This window comes from Hypoxylon trugodes, assembly GCF_022578975.1.
Source record: "Hypoxylon trugodes strain CBS 135444 unplaced genomic scaffold F4822scaffold_11, whole genome shotgun sequence".
NCBI lineage: Eukaryota > Fungi > Ascomycota > Sordariomycetes > Xylariales > Hypoxylaceae > Hypoxylon > Hypoxylon trugodes.
In genome coordinates this window covers 877,440-896,057 of record NW_026250026.1, presented here as the reverse complement: position 1 = coordinate 896,057, position 18,618 = coordinate 877,440, and the positions used below count along the sequence as shown (strand labels likewise).

Below are 18,618 nucleotides of genomic sequence, written 5' to 3'. Positions count from 1 at the left end.
CTAAATATGCCTAGTGACGTTTACATCAGAACCCTTGCGGCATCTCATATATATACCTCTAATTGCCCACCTAAACTCATATAAACATCTCCTTTGATATGAACCTTCTTAACTATTTTTACACAAATACTTTTCTTCTATTGAATCCTAAACCGTAGCTTGTCTTGTACCTAACGATAACTTTCAATATTCAAACCAACCCTGAAAGACTAATCTAAATACATATCGACTAGTACGTCGCATTACATAATCATCAAACAACTTCTGTACCCGCACTTATGCTCGCTACTGATAAAGAGTTCTCCCAAATACTAAATAGAGAATACAAATAGCTATATGGTTAGGCTCGGTCTAATGGTTCTTAAGGAAATAGAAAAAAAGGCTTAAGATTCAAACCAAAGCAAGTTCGAACTCATAATTAATAGACTACACATACCTAAGCGTCTTGATAACTCAGTACAACCAGTTTCAACACGTTCAGATATGTCCACTTCCAATTCAAAATATATATATATATAACTAACCAAATACAACGGATCAACCAGATGAAATTTAACAAACTTTCAAAAAAAAATTGTCTACGGGTCTTGCAATACACAGTCACTCTGATGTAGGTCGTGTCACAATCTGGTTTTGAGTCTTGCTCCGTTATTACACAGGCTCCTCTATCCTTGTGTAACATGTGTTCGTTCCTCCCTGTGGCCTTTGCTTTTACACTCATTGGTGTTTTAGCTTATGCTCGGGTAGGTTAACAGTAGCCCACGTCGGGGTCTTTGTAATTTGGGAAGCTTCCCTTGAACCGTTGCGCCAACTTTCTTATCGAGGCTGTTATTGCAAGACAAGATGTAGACGGTTGCGTACGCTTACAACACGATGGTTTTCTATCACTTATAAGTAGAGTCTCAAGGTACTTAGGTACTTACATACTTTCCAGCATTAATAATTACATATGTGTATGTAGGACACAAAAATGCCTCTGCAGTTATCCAGAATAAATTTTGTAGAGGACAAAGAAAGTTGATATCAAATAGAAGAATCTCGATTGGAATAAAATAAAATTTCGCGGTCAAGTTGATGCTACTAAAATTGGAAATCATTCTCTTCATGTAAGCTGTCTGCATGCTACACTACACTAGCGGTACCCAGTCCTACGGTTCCCACTGCGCGCATTACTGGGTAGACTAAAACCTAAATATTAGCACCCATACCGTTCGTATTTTTATGGAGTTGATTCGAGTCATCTGAATCTTAAGCGTCCTGATGGATGACTAATTGAATTAGTTCATTCCGCCAAAACGGATATACAATTGTAAGTACTCGTTAACGAATAATGGTATTAATTTATTTTCTCTTCATAGTTTTTTACCATATAAAATTTCCGAACCAATTCCAAACTTTAGCATCGAAATAATGGAACTTGGTGACTACAATATTCACAATTTTATCTGCATGTTTGCAATCTCCAACGGGCTTTGAAGCTATCCCCAATGGTAAGAATTAGGGTACATGCTCACTGAATTTCGCCGATAACCGACGAGTTGGGGCCGCTTCCCGCCCGAAAATGTACCGGAGTGACCCCCAACCCCTACACTTCCTGTAATTCCCGATTTTTTAGGCCAGCTGATTCTTTAGCTACCAAAACGGCGACGAAATTTCCATGCTACAATACTGTCATATTTGCCATACCCCGCCAAGCATGAGGCTGTAAGGGCATGAGTAAGAATTGCTACATTAATTTGCGCAAGCTAATGAAAAAAAAAGAAAGGACAAAAAACGGACCGTGTACATACGTACCCGCTTCTTTTACATACCGTCTAGGTTCGGCGTCTGGCTTGTGGTTTCCCATTCGCCTAACTTATACGATGAACGCCGGGGAGTTCTTTCCTCGCCGTCTTAGACCTTCCCATTATTATTTTTTTGTTCTTTCCATTTTCTAGCTCCGTATGGTAGTCGATATGGGTCAGTGGTACCTGAGTTAGTTGTCTCAGGATCTATCCTTCCGTTGTAAACAAGTACATACATTGTAAGTCAGAAAGGTATAAGTATTTCTGATTCCTTAGGCAATCTTCTACTCTTTTCTTGTGTTACACCCAAGTTACATTCAATAAGAACATCGACATCTTTTCTATTCACTAGTATTCACTAGTATCCCTTTCTCTTCAAGTATATCTAAATTAGAAACTGCTTGACTCTTACCAATCCACGCATTCCTATTGGTCCTAGTAGTCATAGTAGACCCATCACTATCTACATCGCCACAACTACTACTCCCAATGCTATCAACCAAAGTTCAGACCAACCTTTGCACGCCGAAACAGGCTGCTCGGCTGTCCAAAGCTGCCACAACCCTTCTTCGTACCTCGACTGTTGGTTATCCTGCAGGAATTCGCATCGGTTTTGTTGCGTCTATCCAGCACAATGGAGGCTCACGAGCATTTTCCACAACACATATAGCCAGCTTTAAGGATTTTTTCCCAGTTAAGGAAACTGAGAACATCCGCCAAACACCGCCCGCATGGCCTCACCATGGCTATACTGAAGAGGTTAGTTGCAAGACCCTTTTGTTACCATGCTATATAGGTCATAATGGCTAACCGATCCATTTCAATGTAGGAGATGCTCGCTGTTGTCCCGTCCCACCGTCCCCCTCAGACGTGGGGAGATTGGTCCGCCTGGAAGTTTATGCGTATGTGCAGATGGGGAATGGATTTCTTCACCGGTATGAAGAAGGAACAAAAAGTGGATAAAGCGAACCCGACTACCGCTGTCAATACCATCAAGCCCTTAACCGAAGGCCAATGGCTGCTGAGATTCTTATTCCTCGAGTCCATCGCCGGTGTCCCGGGAATGGTTGCTGGAATGTTGAGGCATCTGCACAGCATTCGGAAACTGAAGCGGGATAATGGCTACATCGAGACCCTCTTGGAGGAGTCGTACAATGAGGTATATTGACTCCACTTTTCCTACAGTTCGCAATGTACTAATCTGTATCAATAGCGAATGCATCTCTTGACATTCATGAAGATGTGTGAACCCGGTAAGCCATTGATTTCAAAAAAAACAACCACAGGATTTGTTCTAACTAATATTTCCTAGGCTGGTTCATGAAGCTACTGCTTATTGGAGCCCAAGGCGTCTACTTCAACGGCCTATTCATTACTTATTTGATATCACCTAAGCTCACGCATCGATTCGGTAAGCTTCGCCGGAGATTATTCTTTCGCCCCTGTTCAATACACTAACTGTCTATAGTGGGTTACTTGGAGGAAGAAGCTGTGCACACGTACACGCTTGCCATCAAACAAATCGAAGACGGTCACTTGCCGAAGTGGTCGGATCCGAACTTCGTCGTCCCCGACATTGCCGTTCAGTATTGGCATATGCCTGAAGGAAAACGGACAATGAAAGACCTTATCCTATACATCCGAGCCGATGAAGCCTGCCACAGAGGTGTCAATCACACTTTGAGTAACCTGAACCTAAACGAAGACCCGAATCCCTTCGTCAGCGTGTACAAGGACGGCCGAGCCCCTCCTAGACCCGCCTTAAAAGCACAGGGTTACGAGCGCAATGAAGTCCTCTAAGCTTCTATCTAAACTTGTTTTCATCAAGTTTAGAAAAGGCATCGATAAAAAATTTCATGTAATATCATTTAAGAAAAAAGGGGACATAGATATGATTTCGATTACACCATGCCTAGCCGGTCGCAGGCAGGAATGCGGTGCATTGAGACGGCGTTACGTTTGCCACGGAGCAAATATTCGGGAACCAGTCCCTGGTCGATGTTTTGCGATGATTTGATATTAAAAAAATACCCATAGAATGGACCGGAGTTAGGGGGCGCAATTGGCAATCTCTCCAGGTCCAGATCTCGACTCCTTTAGACTAAGATGATCTCTACTTTCTATTCAATGGAAAAGCTCTTCATTGCGACTTCGTGTCGGCACAGCTTATTAATGACCACTTGCAGATTATGATATATCGCGTGCTTGGTGTAACAGTATTTATGGGTCTGTGACGCAGTGCATACTCGGGTTTAGCAATGGAAATATACTTACTGCAGCAAAAGCAAATACCGTTGCTGGCGGCTGGTGCGGTTCCTGGATTATCTACCGACCCTCAAATTTCTGCCAACAGTAATAGTTTGGTGTAACATTGAAATCCCTATTCATACGAGAGCTTACGTTGGAATAACTCCATTAACGAATGTTTCCTACCCAATGAATTCTAATATACGGACACCCCATCCCGGAGCCGAATAAGCTCACAACTTCTCCCACAAACTATCCTCCTTCAACACATCCAAGTCCTGCCTCTGCAGCATAATCACAGCTTCAATCACCTGCGACGAAACAGGGCCATCTACATTTCTCTTCCGAGGCAAGATAATTACATTCCCATCAGCCTGCGCATACGGAATTCTCACGAACTCCGGTTTTCCTAGACCGGAGCCAAACTCGAATTCATAGAAATTGAGATCGGCCCAACTGGTGATGAATAAATCACGGGACCCGAATAACTCCCATCCAGGGAAAATAGTCCGGTGGTCGTTGATCTCATGGGCTAGATGGTGTACTTCGCGGATGTGAGTCCCGTTGATACGTTCTGGTGATTGGGCCTGTGCGACGGCGCGACAGATGTCGGCGAGGAGTACTGCGGAATTAGCGGTGCTGCAGTCGCACACGGAGCGTGCTGGTTGCTCGGCGGTGGAGAAGAGAACCATGTTCCCTAGATACGGGTTTTGATGGTCGGCGAGAGAGGGGTCGAGACGTTTGCGCCCGTTGACGGCCATGGGCAGACGGCTGGTTTTGTGCTCTAGGTCTGGTGTGCGGCGCATGCGGGCGCGGGTTATGGCGGACCAGAGGAGGGCGCATGCTACCGTGTTGGTTGATGGGGTCGTCTCCAGGTGGGGTTTTAGGCTTTCTTTATAAGTTTCAATTTTCTTCATGGAGATTGTCAAGATTTCAGAGGTGCAGGATGCGAACTCGGTGGGTAGAACTGGAGGGATTCTGGAGTATTCTGGGTGCTTTTCGAAGAGTTCGTCAAGGGAAGCGGTGTTGGGGTTTTGGCCGATTGCTTTTGCGAGACGAGTGTTTCTTTCCGATGCAAAGCTGAAGCTCGGGACCTGGGATTCGGGTTCGCTCATAAATTGCGCCCATAGATTGATGATCTCCGCAAACCCAAAGCCGTCCATAGAATTATGGTGTGTCTGGACGCACAATCCGACTGCCTTGCCGTTGGTGAAACGGAAGAAGTTGGCTCCAAAAACAGGCGCTCCAGATCCAGATCCAAGCTCCGCCTGCACTTGCCCAGGGGTAGGCCACATATCCGAAGGAATACTTTCCAGGGGAACTTTGACCTGAGATAGTTCTTCGTATGTAGCTGAAAGGGTACCCTTATCGACGATACGCGGCGCCGCATCTGTTGCAGTCCAGCGGATTTCGAGCGAGGGTTTTTGTCCTTCCGCCGTGGATGTTTGAAATACCTGTCCCATAAGCCATGGAATTCGCTTGCACACAAGATCCAACCCATTTTGAAATTTCGTCAAAAGATCCGAAGGCGGTTCCGTTGTTGGGAATACCAAGACGGCTCCGATATATCCCCCGGGCATGAGCAAATCGAGCGGCGTCATGCCCTCGGCAAATTGCGTTTCGGCCATGGTGATGCGATTGATTGTTTTTCTTTTAGACGAAGTTCAATTTAGTAAGTCTCGATGTTGATTGATTCTAAACTAATATTTTTTTTTTCCTCTATTCTTTATATCCTTTTCTTGCCGTAAGAATGCATGAATTTGTTTTTATTTCGTTGCCTGGTTTAGTCGACAATTTTGATGCCTGAAGCTTGCGGATATGAAGTAGAACAAATTTCGGGGGCTCGGGGGCATCATCGGGGCCGTAGTTTCAGCTAAGATGCCGCCGACGCGACACGCTTTGCGTATTGTATCCTTGGCGCGTAAGGGGAAATATTTCCAGTGTTGATTCAATTTGATATTCAATTGGCTTGAAATGCGCTGCGTTTGATGTTCTGACGTGGGATTGGGAGAGCTCCGCCAGCTTCGATGACGTACTTGGCCTGAAGACGGCTACGATCTCAATTGCCCCTGTACTTAGTAAAAAGATCGCTTCAACCACGGTCTGGCCGAACGGAAGGCAGGGGCTTGAAAGAGGCCCGTATACTATTAGCGGGATTTTGGCGTTAAAAATGAACGTTATTGAAGTGCAAGACAGCAATATGTGCGAGTAGACAATCTTGACCATAGCCCGTTGTGAATCTCCAGAAAAACAGATGCATTAAATCATGAGTGTATACGTAGGTATGGGCTTACGTTAACGTAAAAGTAGCCCGAATCCCAACCAACATTTTCTACCGCGGCCGTCTATACCCGTCTATTCATCGTGTCTAATTAGCTCTAACCTTCTGATCGAACTCCCAAAACCAAAATAAACCCCCACCCAGGCAAATATCGTAAATGTCGTAAGTTTACCTCTTGAACCCTTTCCACTTAGCCACACGGAAGAGATAATAAGTCGTAACGGTGACCATAAGGTTAAATACAATGAAAACCCAGACTAGGCCAAAGTTCCGCCATCTGTCGGAATACTCAACACCGCTCGGCGCTAGGTACTGGTCTGCGTTCTTATAGCTGCAGTACCGGCATTGGGTCGTATCATCCTGATTGAGCAAGTACCCCGGCGCCGTTTTCAAGAATCCATACATGTACTCCCCGCATGTCTCGTTGGCTGGAGGGTTGAATACGGCGGTCTCGGTTGCGGAGCAGTCTACGGCGCGGTCGTGTAGAAGTGTACCTACGATGCCGCCGATCCAGTATGTGAACGGCGACACCCGGTACATAAAGATCCAGAATCCTGGGAGTGCGGCAGGTTGTTGGAATACACCGCAGAAGATGAGACTTAGCAGCGTGAGTAAGGTGACTAGGGCTGCGGCTGTGTGCGGGTTTGGAAGCGCGGCGACGGTCATGTGCGCGAATGTTGTCGTATACAGGAAGAACTGAATGATAAAGAGGAGGACTGTGCCTTGTCGGATGGACGCTTGTACCCCGACCATTGGGTAGTATACGCAGGCGAAGACGAGGATGCCGGCGATTGCTTGATATGGTAACTCGACTACGGTGCTGGCGACGAGGAAGGATTGCCAAGAGTAGACTTTAGATGGACGCTCGCGGACTTCGTAGAGCGCGCGTTGGGTTGTGAAGATAGGGTGGATCTAGCACTCAAATTAGCACATGCTGATTTAATTCGAGAGGTCGCGAGCTCCAACGTACCTGTTGAACAAAAGGAGAGAACAAGGTCGTGATCATGAACACGCCGAAGAGCACTTTGGACATCCCCGCTTGGGTACTACCTGATTTCCAGAATGAGAAGCCGATAAAGATACCCGAAGCTATGGAGAGTGCCCATTTCGACATAACGTAACTAGGCATTCTCCAGTATTGCTGGAAAGTCCTATATGTAATGAGACGCAATTGTGTCATAAAAGACGCCGCGAACTCTCCATGATCATCGTTGTCGTGAGATGAGGATTGATTACCCGCCGAGGCATGAATGCGATCGAGTTCAACATTCGTAGCTTGTCGTTCCTCACTCGCATTCCATATCGCGTGCCAATCCTGGGCCCCTTCGTTCACGATCTCCAACATATACTCGGCAGGGTTCTCTTGGTCATCACACCGACGCGCACCTTTGGCTTCGAAATAATCAAGCAATATGCGGGAATCCCGTCCTACATCGCCAAAGTATATCGTCCTTCCTCCTCTGGCTAGGAACAACAATCGATCGAACTGCTGGAATAGCAGCGCACTCGGCTGGTGGATGGTACACAGCACAGCCTGTCCCGAATCCGCCAACTTGCGCAGAAGCGCGCAAATCGCCCACGAACTCTGCGAGTCGAGACCACTAGTTGGCTCATCCAAAAAGAGCAGAAGCTTGGGCTTGGCCGCGAGTTCCACCCCGATACTAAGGAGTTTGCGCTGTTCCACGTTGAGGCCCTCGCCAGGTTGCCCGACTACAGCATCGGCGAATTCTTCCATACTGAGCATGTGTATGACTTCTTCAACGAAAGCGTGTTTTTCTTCTCGGCTAACAGTTCGGGATTGTCGGAGTTCGGCGCTGAAACGTAGGCTTTCGCGGACGGTCGCGGTTTCGAGGTGGAGATCTGGATAATCCATACGTTAGCGAGGGAAAACTTGACGGGGTCTGATAATGGCGAACTTACCTTGTTGTTGAACATATCCGGTGTTACGTTGGAAGCTGGCGGCCAAGGGCTTGCCGCTGACGAGCATGTCGCCGGTGATTACACCTGTGCTAGTTCGCTGCGCGAGAACATCAAGAAGTGTGGTTTTTCCCGCTCCGGATACACCCATCAGAGCTGTGAGTGTACCGGGCTTTGCCCACCCGCAGACATGATCGAGGAGTCTGCGTGACTCGCCTTTGATCTCGATGTCGTATACAACATCTCTCCATGTGAAAATATCTCTCTGCGGCTGGATTCCTGGAGTTTTATCTCGTGGGGCAGTGGGAGGAGCGGCCATATCTGTTATCAGAGTATCCGATGAAGCCTTAATATCTAGCATGCTCTGCTCATTCTTCGTTAGAGATGCGGGTAACCGTCCTCGTTGGAAAATGAGAACTTGGGCGGAGCTACCGGTCGACGAGTTGAGCTCGGTCGCAATAACGTATGACGCCAGGAAAGCTATGAGAAATGCTAGTAGGATACCAAAATTACGCCAAACATGCGAGTAGTGGTATCCGTAGTTAGCGCTCATAAAGTCATCACCATTGACAGTCATACTACCGGCGACGGCCCCGACAGCAGCGCAGATCCAAGAGTCGCCTTGCACGGGCATATAATTAGGAACCAGACTTGCGCAAGTGAACTCCCGACGGTGAAGCTCGTTGGCAATTAAAATTTCGAGCCCATAGTAAACAGGATTAAGCCAGCGAAGCCACGCGAACCAAGGTTTCATTTGAGGTACCGCGATCACAAAGCCTCCGTAAATGACCAGTATTAATATCATAACACCTGCTAACGACATTGCTTGCGAGATACTCGACGTAACGGCAGCTAGTGTTCGGAAGATGGCGCTCATGACGAAGGTGGCTATAAATATGATGAGAAAGTATAAGAAGAATGGTCCCGCTTCCCGGCGTAACCCGCCTAAAAAGTATAAGACGATATTGAATCCGACTGCTAGTATGAACTTGATTGGTATGTCTGCTACTATGCCAGCGATGGCCTCGGCTGCTGGATGATAGAATGCATATGAAGCATGCTTTTCCACGATTGGCCTTTGAGCGTATAGAGTATTGATTTCAGCAAGAGCTGTTAGAGCATTGATTAGAATGGCGAGAAACAGAACAGCTGCTTTGGCCTGAAAACTGTCGGTACTGTTTGGTGTCCCATAGTAGATTGATCCTACGACGAGAGCGATTACCACGTAGAGCATAGTTGTTGCAATTGTCGCGGACTTATCGTTCCATAGACGTTGGTACGCTCGCTTGGTAGTAAGGTCAACTTGCATCGGTAGACTAATAGTGTATGGTGACTTAGGGCGAACGTATTTGGCTTGCATGAAATTCTTGGCGCTCCTCAGATCCGTTATGACTTCATGGCTTCTAGCAATGCGCGATTGTCGATGATACTGGGAAATTTCACGTTGGAGTTCTTTGAACTCTGGCGAGTTGCGCCAATACTGCTGGAACTCATAGGCAGTTCGGGGCACTCGGTCCTCCATTCCGCGACGGGGTGTGCGCTCACTGGGATTAGTTAAAGCAGTAAGGAAATCTCCCGTCGTCTGTCGGGGGGGACAGTTCCATCCTTGATCCTCAAAGAAGGTCTTCGCCTCATTAGCAGGGCCGAAGTAGATTTGTCTCCCTTCATAGAGAACGGTCACTTTGTCAAACTCGTCATAGATGGCCTGACTGGCCTGGTAGATGGCCACAGCGTTCACACTCCCACTTAGATCGGATGCCAGTCTAAGACTCTGCACGAACTTAAGCGCTGTAGCCGAGTCAAGTCCTCGAGTACTATTAATCCGGTTAGCAAATATGTTTAAGGGAGGAAAGGAAGGTGCAGATAGTTACCTGTTATCCCACGCCGATATTGATGATCCGGATAACATCATTTCTGCTATACTAACACGTTTCCTTTCTCCACCAGAAACACCACGGATGAAGTCATTACCAACTCTAGTGTTATACGTATGAGATAGGCCACAGACCTAGATTCAAATGATTAACACTGAAAACTGGATGGTATCAGAGTAGAGCAAATGGAAACTTACAGCCATGACTATCCTAACCACGTGTTCACTGAACTCCTTGCGAGACATACCATGGATCTCGGGAGACGGAGTGCGACATGCAGCCGCGAACTCCAACGTTTCCCCAACAGTAAGCTGAGGGAAATGTTTATCAACCTAATCATGATCAGCACCGAGCAAAAGGGATTGAACACAGGCTACGTACCTCCTGATTGTATGTTACCTCTCCTCGGAACTCATTCACCATCTTATCCTGCGGGATACCATTGTAGTGGATGATAGACTTCTCGTGGACGTGCAGGTCAGAGAGCTCTCCGCAAAGCGACTTCAGTAGGGTACTACATCCCGAGCCCGGTCTACCAAGGACTAAAAGCAACTCCCCGCTCTTGACGAGACCGTTGAAACTGTGCAGTATCTTTCTCTCCCTTGTCCTTTGTCGCGAAAATAAACTCATGATTTTAAGGGGTGCTCGTAGGATATCCGCAACCGTTTGTTGAAATTGTACCGGCTCGCCAGATCCTGATATGCTTAGAGTCTTAAAGACTATACCAGTACGTAGTCCCTTGTGTCCCTGGTCCTCGAGTCCCTTAGTGAAAAGCTGCAGCCACTTTCGAATATCGAAGTCTTCATGTTGTGGGTTGAGTACGTCCTCTTCTTCATCGATGTCGCTGATGTCGGGATTGATAACATTTTGGTTTGGGGTAGCGTTCAGTCTCCGCGAGAGGTCCGCCACCATCTGTCGGAGCTCTTGCACCTCCTCGAGCAACGCTTGGGACGTCGGTCTGTCACGTCTTCGGGATTCTTGTCGGGATACATGATGATCGGACTTGGAATGCCATGAATCGTCGCCCGCATAGTCGGAGGCGGGGCTTACTGGAGTTGAATAAGGTAGCTCTCTGCTATACTCTGATCCCTCCCGGTGGTTCTGCATCTCGACACCTTAGTTGAACGTATCAGGGTAGGCATCCAAGATGCCACCTGTGATGCGCTATTAAAATGATAGATATTATGACGATCTTATTGCTATCCGTATGGAAGAAAATGCGGCAGGACTAGTGTGCTGGGACGGAAAAGAGACCTGGGGGGACACGCTCTGTTCAAGCCCCAACACCATCCGCGTCTTTTAATCATGATTATTTTATGTCCGTCAGTATCAGCTACATATTATATCTTGTAAGATTTCGCGCTCTCGCTCAAGTAAGTAACAAGGAAGATGTTAGAAGCCCTAGGGATTATATCGGGCTTGATCGTTTCCCGTCTATCCGGTTACACGAAGCTCGACCAATCTTCGTCATGATAGTACGCCCCGGAATCCTACGATGGTTACACGGCTTATCTTAGATTCGAAGATCCCCAACGGAGTTTGGCCACACAAGCCTCCGGTGAGTCTTTTCGCCTCTTGAACATACCTGTGATGACTGCTGAAACTTTCTGTTCTCACCGTAGATAAGAACATATTACGTGGCTCGAGAAAGTCGCCGAGGCTTCCGACTCAAGAGTTATTTCTTTCGTATACTTACAAATCAATATGAACGGAGTAACCAACACATCCGAGAAGTATAAGCTAGATAAATCCGAGCTTGAAGATACACGAGCAACGGCTGGTCGGATGTCTTTCTGTACTATGGCTGGGTTAATCCATGTGGGCGTCATGAGTCTTGGGCAAGTTTGTGTTCGTTCAATTATGTGTAACTGATAATGAACTTAGTAAATGTGTTCTGAATAGCATCGTTTCAATCTACTTAGGTATGAATTAATTAAAGAAATAACCTTGGAAATAGGGTGATTGGGGGTGGGGGTGAAGAACGATAGTTCCAGGGGTAATAAATTGAATTTGGTTATTAGAATGATTAGCCAATGAGAGCTCAGGTGTGACTCTACCTAGGTATATTAGGAAAACAGTAGCTAACTTCAAACTTTATATAGTTGTCTATAATCACGTATAATAGCGTGGTATACTTGTTATAGAATAAGATTGTCCTCGTTGAAATATCCTACAACCTCACATCGTAATTCGGGATCACCGTCTGTGATCTCGGTTTTGCTTTGTTCAATTAGGTGGCTTGACACCGATGCGCGCTAAGAGTCGAATAAATGCAGACATGTCGGATATCTACCATATGTAGTGATAACCCGGTGAGCGGGCGTTCTCGACTGGCAGATTTCTATCATGCCATGCAAAAAGAAATTTCCAGGCTAAATCTTCAACCACCTAGTCTAGTTCTTAATTTTGTGTGCCTAACGGGATACCGCACAATACACTAAGATATGTCAATAATTGACCTGGCTAACCAGTAATTTTTATGGTGCTCGGTTGATATCTTCGTGAATAGCCACTGGGTTCCACTTCGTGGGTGTATATAGATGAATAAGCCAAGAGTTCGTTGATTCTCATGGTATCCGTCAAGATCCCCTTGCATCAGGCCGATCTTATGAGATAACGTTTTAATATCGTGGGAAATAGCGTCATCTAATACATCCACGTGGAGATAAATATCTACATATTCCAAAACATTGGCTTACGGAATTATTATCTCTTCGTTTTATTGGCGGAATGTACGATGTACTCTCACTGGTGTTAGGACCGACATATGAGTTGCTGACAGGATGCAGTTTTAATGGATTCGGTTTCAACCAACGGCGGGCTCGCTTTTTATTTAGGATTCGATGGGGCGTTTTTCGCGTTCTAATATGGCGCCGATCTACCTCCACTCGTGGATATTGTTAAGGACAGTCTAGTATAATGATATGACTAAGAGTAAGTAAGAGTTGGCGTGGTACGACAGTGCTAGGTGAGACCTTTTGTATCAACAATAAATGCCAATTAGACGGGCGACCGTAAGCAGAAATGACGTTTTTTGACCCGCGCAGTCCGTAGGCAGACCCCAAATAGATGTTTTCCAGAAATGTTCCGGGACAGGGGCGTCGCAAGGGGCTGGCGAAGCAAAGCTTACAATCTCACAGCCACGATCTTCTACAAGACCGGAATTAAAACAATGGTGGCTCAGGGCTTTGGTATCTGTATATAAATGATATATGATGAGGCTGATAGGTGATGATGAGCAAGACTGTTCTGTTTGTACTGCACGTGCATGTCACATTTTTGATTAAGTCAATCAGGCTTTTTCTCATCGGGACTCGACATGAGACAATGCACTCGAAATCCAGAGAAAGCATCAGATCAATAGGCCAGGGCCGAAAGGGCGTCTATGCCAAGACGGCAATATATCTAAAGCATATGAAAGGATTTCGTCAAGGGGTGACGTCTCTGCGAGTATCTGCGAGTGAGATGGTTAGGACAGGCTGGACAGCTTGGTACCCAACGTATGTTTCCTGCTCTATCAAGACGAGACAATAGAACGTGAGAGAGAGCGAAAGATCCTCGCTCACCGCCTCGAAAAGGGGAGGTCCCTTTGTGAAGAAATATGGTTGCCTGATATTAAATTGACAACGTTGCAGGGCGATTGGCGGGAATGTCCTTGCTCGCGGGTGCACATCTGGAGAGATCCGCGGTATTTTCCCCTTTTTATCTGTTTTCTGATTGATTGCTTTGCTCCAAGGTTGTTTCGTGGTGGGTCGAGTATAAATGGTAGAAAATGCGGGATTGGGTTGCAGTAGAAATAATAGAAATAGGCCTGGACATACATAGCCCGTAGCCCTACGACTATGAGACCCTTTGCATTACCTCCTGGGTACCTGGCTTTTAGCTCCCTAGGTACATCTGTATGTGCCAAGTTGGTGCCAACTCTAATTGGAAATAATCGCTATTTCGCCCTGATAGAGTTAGAGTTGGGAAATTATGGAGTAATCTATTTCATAGAGACCTATGGATGGCCTAATGCATAAAGAAAGACTATCGGAAACGTGGAAGATTATACCTTACATACCTAGGTAAACCTAACATTGAACCATCATTCATTCATGGATGCTCGCTTTCGTCTGATGTTGCTTGATTATCAGGGGTCTTTAGGGCTGTCTTTCCGCCTGCCTAACGAGTTTAATCCCTCCCTCCCCCTCCCCTCCTTGGCGCCTATTGTCGCAATAAGTGCTACTATTTAAGTATAGTGGGTTTTTAGTGAGTACCTACGCAATGTACCCCATTATAGATTTCCCTTAAGCATGTGCTTAATAGTAATGCTATCCCCCCAATGTCTTCTACAAATACATTTGTCTTGAATCATTCCTTAAGTGCCCACCTAATTTTCATGCTAGTATTTCACAAGAATATTTGAATCTTTGTGAATACAACAAACCTGGAATGCATGTGATGTGTTACATATTACATACTATATACTACTTAAGATACCTACAGCTACCTAATCAGATAATAAACGAAATTGCTAGCTTAGAACCTGGGAAGTAGCCCTGGAGGTAGAACCTTATTAGTGGTAAAGGTAGGTAGGTGATAGGTAGTAGGTGGGGCGACAGGGCGGGGTGATAGGATGATAGAGTGATAGGGTGATTAAAGGTGCTACGGCTACCCGAAGCGGTGGTGGGCTCTAGGTCAGTACCTAGATAGGCTCGCCAACTCTTGCGACCGGAGCGAAATTTCAATTGTGACTGCTTCAACATTCTTTCGTTCCTTTAACCCACTACCAAGACCTAAGACCCAAGACCACAAGACTTTCAAAAACCACCCACTCTAGATTCTAACGTCTAACGTGCTCATTTTTCAGCGCTGGTCGTCATCTCAAAGTGCGAAAGTGCGAATTCTCTGACCGATTCCCATCTCGCCCCAAATCCTAGCAGATCTCTAAACACTTCCGAACCTGTCGCATTGGAGCAACCCCTCAGCCCGTCGCAGTCAACCACTGAAAGTTCGTCGCAGCATCAAGAAAAAGGTCCTTTCTTGTTGCCTATCGCATTCTTTCCCACGATCAAAGAACCGACCAACATTCAAATAAGACCCCCCGGTAGTCGGATCTATCTCAAGAGCCGCGCTGCAGAATTATTTTAAGATACGAACGAAACAAGGGCGATTTGGAAGTAGACTACAATAGGCGACATAACTGAATCAATCGCTGCTCAACATTAAAAAGACCACTCTACTGCTGTTATTATTATTATCGGCCATTTACACCGCCTCACACGCCGTATAACCACTGCGTATTCTTTCCCCGCGACACGTCACGAATCCCCGAGCCCCCAAAGACGGCGACCCTTATGTGTTCTTGGCTTGCTTGGTGATCCGGAAAGAAAAAAAAGTGTCAAGCAAGGGTCTTACAGTCGCAGATCTCACCGCGAAACGTAGCGTTTTACAGCCAGTAAAGCAATTCAATACAGTAGCAAAGATCTACCCCCATACTCCAAGTACCGGCCCCGGATTTGTTCCCCATCTAATCCCATCATCCTCTCGCCGACCTTGGACGCCAAAGCATACCTAAGGAAGCGGACTTATCATTGAGGTGAACAAAGACTCGACAACGTCGGATTTCAATACATTCCCTGGCAGTCTAAACTAAAAGCGTCTCGCATCTGGCCCACATTCGTGTTGTATACGGTAAAAACGGCACTTGAAAGGGTCAGACTCGTCTAAGCACAGCCCCCTTCAAACAACACCCGCGCTGCGCCACGCTGTCAGGCAGATTTCGCGGTCAAGTGCATTCAGCCTTGCCAGACTTGGTGTTTCTAAAGACAGAAACAACTTACGCGCCATGGATCAACAAGCTGCCCAACCTGCAGGGCCGGCTCGTGGACGCTCTCCGTCTGCCGGGAATCAACAGCCTCATATAAGAAATAGTCATTCTCCTTCGCCTCATCCATATCAATCCCCGGACAATTCGATCGGTCTCGGCATTGGTATAGACCCCTCGTCAGCTAGCCCCCAATTCACCACCTCCGACTTCAACACCTACGATAGTAATAACGGCAGTAATCAGTTCCTAAATACGTCACAGCCGCCTCCACCCTTCGACCAGCAGGGTATTGTTGACCCTGCGTCATTCGACCTAAACCAAGATTATTCGCAATCCCTGACATCGCAGTCACAAGCAGCATTTTCTCAGAACCTCCTGGCGTCCGACTTTAACAATAGCGGCGACTTTTCACTATTTCCGTCTAACCAGGGTGATCAGTTTAATACCCCTCTATTTGGTGACCTTTCTCAAACTAATGCGCAATCCCTCGATCCTAACGATCTCACCAATATGACTTCGCCCCAGACACATCACTCACCAACCCCTCCTCATCTTTTAAAGCCAGAACCTGGCTCGACACACCAATCACCATCCTTCAACCAACATCAATTCTCCTCGCCAGGCCACTCAAGACATGCATCGCTTGGCCCGGAGGCAGCTCTTATGCCTGGGCAGTTAGACTGGAATCAACCACAATTTCAGGGACACCGAAGATCGCCTTCAGAGTACTCCGATGCATCTTCAGCTGCCCCGTCCCCACATTTGACAGGCCATGATACCTTCGAGCATCCGGAGCACGGTCATTCACCCATGCAAAGGGCCCAGGACGGTTTCTATGACGGCGTCGTTGGACTGAATAATTTTAGCATAACAAGCGCCAACCCGAATAGTCGCAGTCCATCGCACAGCCCAGCTATCTCTCCTCGAATTCTTCCACAACAGATGACCGATGCTGGCCAGCAAAATCCAAACATGATGTTGACTGCAGGAGGATACCCGAACCCAGCCACCATGGGCTACTCTGTTCAAGGTTCCGAAGAATTCCCCCCTCTATCTCAAGAAGGAATAATAGACCCTACGATATCTCAGCCCATGGCTCCGCCATCGATCAACATTGACTTCGCGCCTAACTCAAGGCAGAACAGCTTCGAACCTCCAAAACCGCCCATGGACGCACAGTCTTTAACGCCGCCCGATAGAGGTAAGATACCATTCGATTACTTGAATATCCCGTCATTAACAAGGCTTTAGGTCGTCCACGATCCCGCCCGCGAGCAGTTACGGACCCCTATAACAGCGGAGGAGCCGTCATCTCGCGACCTAATACCCCTGGGAGTTTATCGCCGCATCTTGGCGCTGATCTGGCCAATCGCAATCGCTCCGGCTCCGAGTCTTCTTCTCGATCACTTTCGCCTGGTGATAGGTCTGGCAGCGCCAATGCCGTTTCCAGAAGACGTCAATCCATGTCAGCGGTTCCTAATAATGTCATAGCCCTGCGTCTGGCAGACCCTGAATACCAAGCCGCCCAAGACAACGGGAGCACAAAACGTGTTCAGAAGCACCCCGCTACATTTCAATGCACGCTATGCCCCAAACGTTTTACGCGGGCATACAACCTGCGCTCCCACTTGCGCACTCACACAGATGAGAGGCCCTTTGTATGTACGGTCTGCGGAAAGGCATTCGCTAGGCAACACGATAGAAAACGTCATGAAGGTCTTCATTCAGGCGAAAAGAAATTTGTCTGCAAGGGAGACCTCAAGGCCGGAGGGCAGTGGGGCTGCGGTAGACGGTTTGCACGAGCAGATGCACTCGGACGTCATTTCCGGTCCGAAGCGGGCCGAATATGCATAAAACCCCTACTGGACGAAGAAATGCTCGAGAGACAGAGAGTGTGGCAAGAACAACGGATGCAGAGCATGGCACAAAATATGGCCCAACCTCAAGCAGTGATGGACCCCAACGTCTATCCTGGAATGGAGGCCGGTGGCTACAGTTTGCCTGCCGCTTTATTAGCACAGTACCCAGCTCTGGCGCAAATGAACTGGGGCCAGAATGATATGAGTAATGTAGAAGACGAGCTTAGCGGGCGTTCGAGCTTCGACGCCTCTGATTACGATGATGGTGATGATACTGGCTACGTCAGTGGCCCCGGAACCGGATTCGGCGAAGGCGGCATGCAACAAAACTTCGGTGAATCTATCGGCTATGCTAGCGATTATGGTGGTCGTTAAAATCATTAGGGTTGGCTCGTGCAACCGGCATGGCTTCATTAATATTCACGATTTGGTGGCATCAGTACTTATTTGAACGGAACTTTACCCGACTATAAACGAGTACACGGACCTTGGGCGCTCAGCGGAATGACATTTTATGACGATTTTTTTTATTTTTAAAAACACTTTGTGTTTTCAGGTTATTACCCCCTTTAGATGGCATGATAGATACCAATATCGAATTTCACGTTTTTGATTATGTGGCCCTAATTGTTAAAATCCGGACGTGAGCCTATGGTGTATAATAGGTATATCTTAGCTCGATGTCAAATTTCCCGAATACACTTCTAGATATTTCTCAGAGCTACAGGACGTCGAAGTTTTATATCCTAGCTAGTCTAGAGATCTACCTAGGTATGCTTGATAATCAATGCTTTGCCCCCTAGCGTATGTGGGGGAGCCCCGCCCGATCGATTGAATCGGTATA

The 18,618-nt window shown here is 46.9% G+C and overlaps 6 protein-coding genes across 6 annotated transcripts; 2 read left to right on the top strand and 4 right to left on the bottom strand.

Annotated features, from left to right (window-relative positions):
• Nucleotides 1-99: 99 nt before the first annotated feature.
• Nucleotides 100-1,161, bottom strand: F4822DRAFT_420666 (uncharacterized protein). Its single transcript, XM_051459714.1, has 2 exons — nt 928-1,161; nt 100-881 (listed from the first exon to the last, which is right to left on the bottom strand). Exons 1-2 carry the CDS (start codon nt 1,119-1,121, stop codon nt 749-751), a joined length of 327 nt encoding a protein of 108 aa, XP_051309225.1. The 5' UTR covers nt 1,122-1,161; the 3' UTR covers nt 100-748.
• Nucleotides 1,162-2,273: 1,112 nt separating this feature from the next.
• F4822DRAFT_434569 (alternative oxidase) lies at nt 2,274-3,584 on the top strand (the record flags this gene model as incomplete). The annotated part of the gene is made up of 5 exons (XM_051462024.1): nt 2,274-2,543; nt 2,614-2,943; nt 2,998-3,037; nt 3,097-3,195; nt 3,253-3,584. The coding sequence occupies 5 exons, from the start codon at nt 2,274-2,276 to the stop codon at nt 3,582-3,584; spliced, it is 1,071 nt and encodes a 356-aa protein (XP_051309224.1).
• Nucleotides 3,585-3,924: 340 nt separating this feature from the next.
• Nucleotides 3,925-6,029, bottom strand: F4822DRAFT_78113 (transferase family-domain-containing protein). Its single transcript, XM_051463969.1, has one exon. It carries the CDS (start codon nt 5,657-5,659, stop codon nt 4,265-4,267), a length of 1,395 nt encoding a protein of 464 aa, XP_051309223.1. The 5' UTR covers nt 5,660-6,029; the 3' UTR covers nt 3,925-4,264.
• F4822DRAFT_78141 (uncharacterized protein) lies at nt 5,780-6,486 on the bottom strand. Its single transcript, XM_051463970.1, has one exon. The coding sequence runs from the start codon at nt 6,255-6,257 to the stop codon at nt 5,901-5,903; it is 357 nt and encodes a 118-aa protein (XP_051309222.1). The 5' UTR covers nt 6,258-6,486; the 3' UTR covers nt 5,780-5,900.
• On the bottom strand, nt 6,481-11,015 carry F4822DRAFT_438945 (ABC-2 type transporter-domain-containing protein; the record flags this gene model as incomplete). The annotated part of the gene is made up of 6 exons (XM_051462582.1): nt 6,481-7,224; nt 7,283-8,172; nt 8,233-10,043; nt 10,101-10,237; nt 10,301-10,435; nt 10,485-11,015. 6 exons carry the CDS (start codon nt 11,013-11,015, stop codon nt 6,481-6,483), a joined length of 4,248 nt encoding a protein of 1,415 aa, XP_051309221.1.
• Nucleotides 11,016-15,392: 4,377 nt separating this feature from the next.
• On the top strand, nt 15,393-18,618 carry F4822DRAFT_77977 (uncharacterized protein). Its single transcript, XM_051463967.1, has 2 exons — nt 15,393-17,116; nt 17,167-18,618. Exons 1-2 carry the CDS (start codon nt 15,934-15,936, stop codon nt 18,147-18,149), a joined length of 2,166 nt encoding a protein of 721 aa, XP_051309220.1. The 5' UTR covers nt 15,393-15,933; the 3' UTR covers nt 18,150-18,618.

Coding starts and splice junctions, on each gene's coding strand:
- F4822DRAFT_78113 (XM_051463969.1), bottom strand. CDS start 5,659: ATGGCCGAAACGCAATTTGCCGAGGGCATGACGCCGCTCGATTTGCTC.
- F4822DRAFT_77977 (XM_051463967.1), top strand. CDS start 15,934: ATGGATCAACAAGCTGCCCAACCTGCAGGGCCGGCTCGTGGACGCTCT. Junction 17,117..17,166: donor TTTAACGCCGCCCGATAGAG/GTAAGATACCAT, acceptor ACAAGGCTTTAG/GTCGTCCACGATCCCGCCCG.
- F4822DRAFT_420666 (XM_051459714.1), bottom strand. CDS start 1,121: ATGCAGACAGCTTACATGAAGAGAATGATTTCCAATTTTAGTAGCATC. Junction 882..927: donor GTAATTATTAATGCTGGAAA/GTATGTAAGTAC, acceptor TATAAGTGATAG/AAAACCATCGTGTTGTAAGC.
- F4822DRAFT_78141 (XM_051463970.1), bottom strand. CDS start 6,257: ATGGTCAAGATTGTCTACTCGCACATATTGCTGTCTTGCACTTCAATA.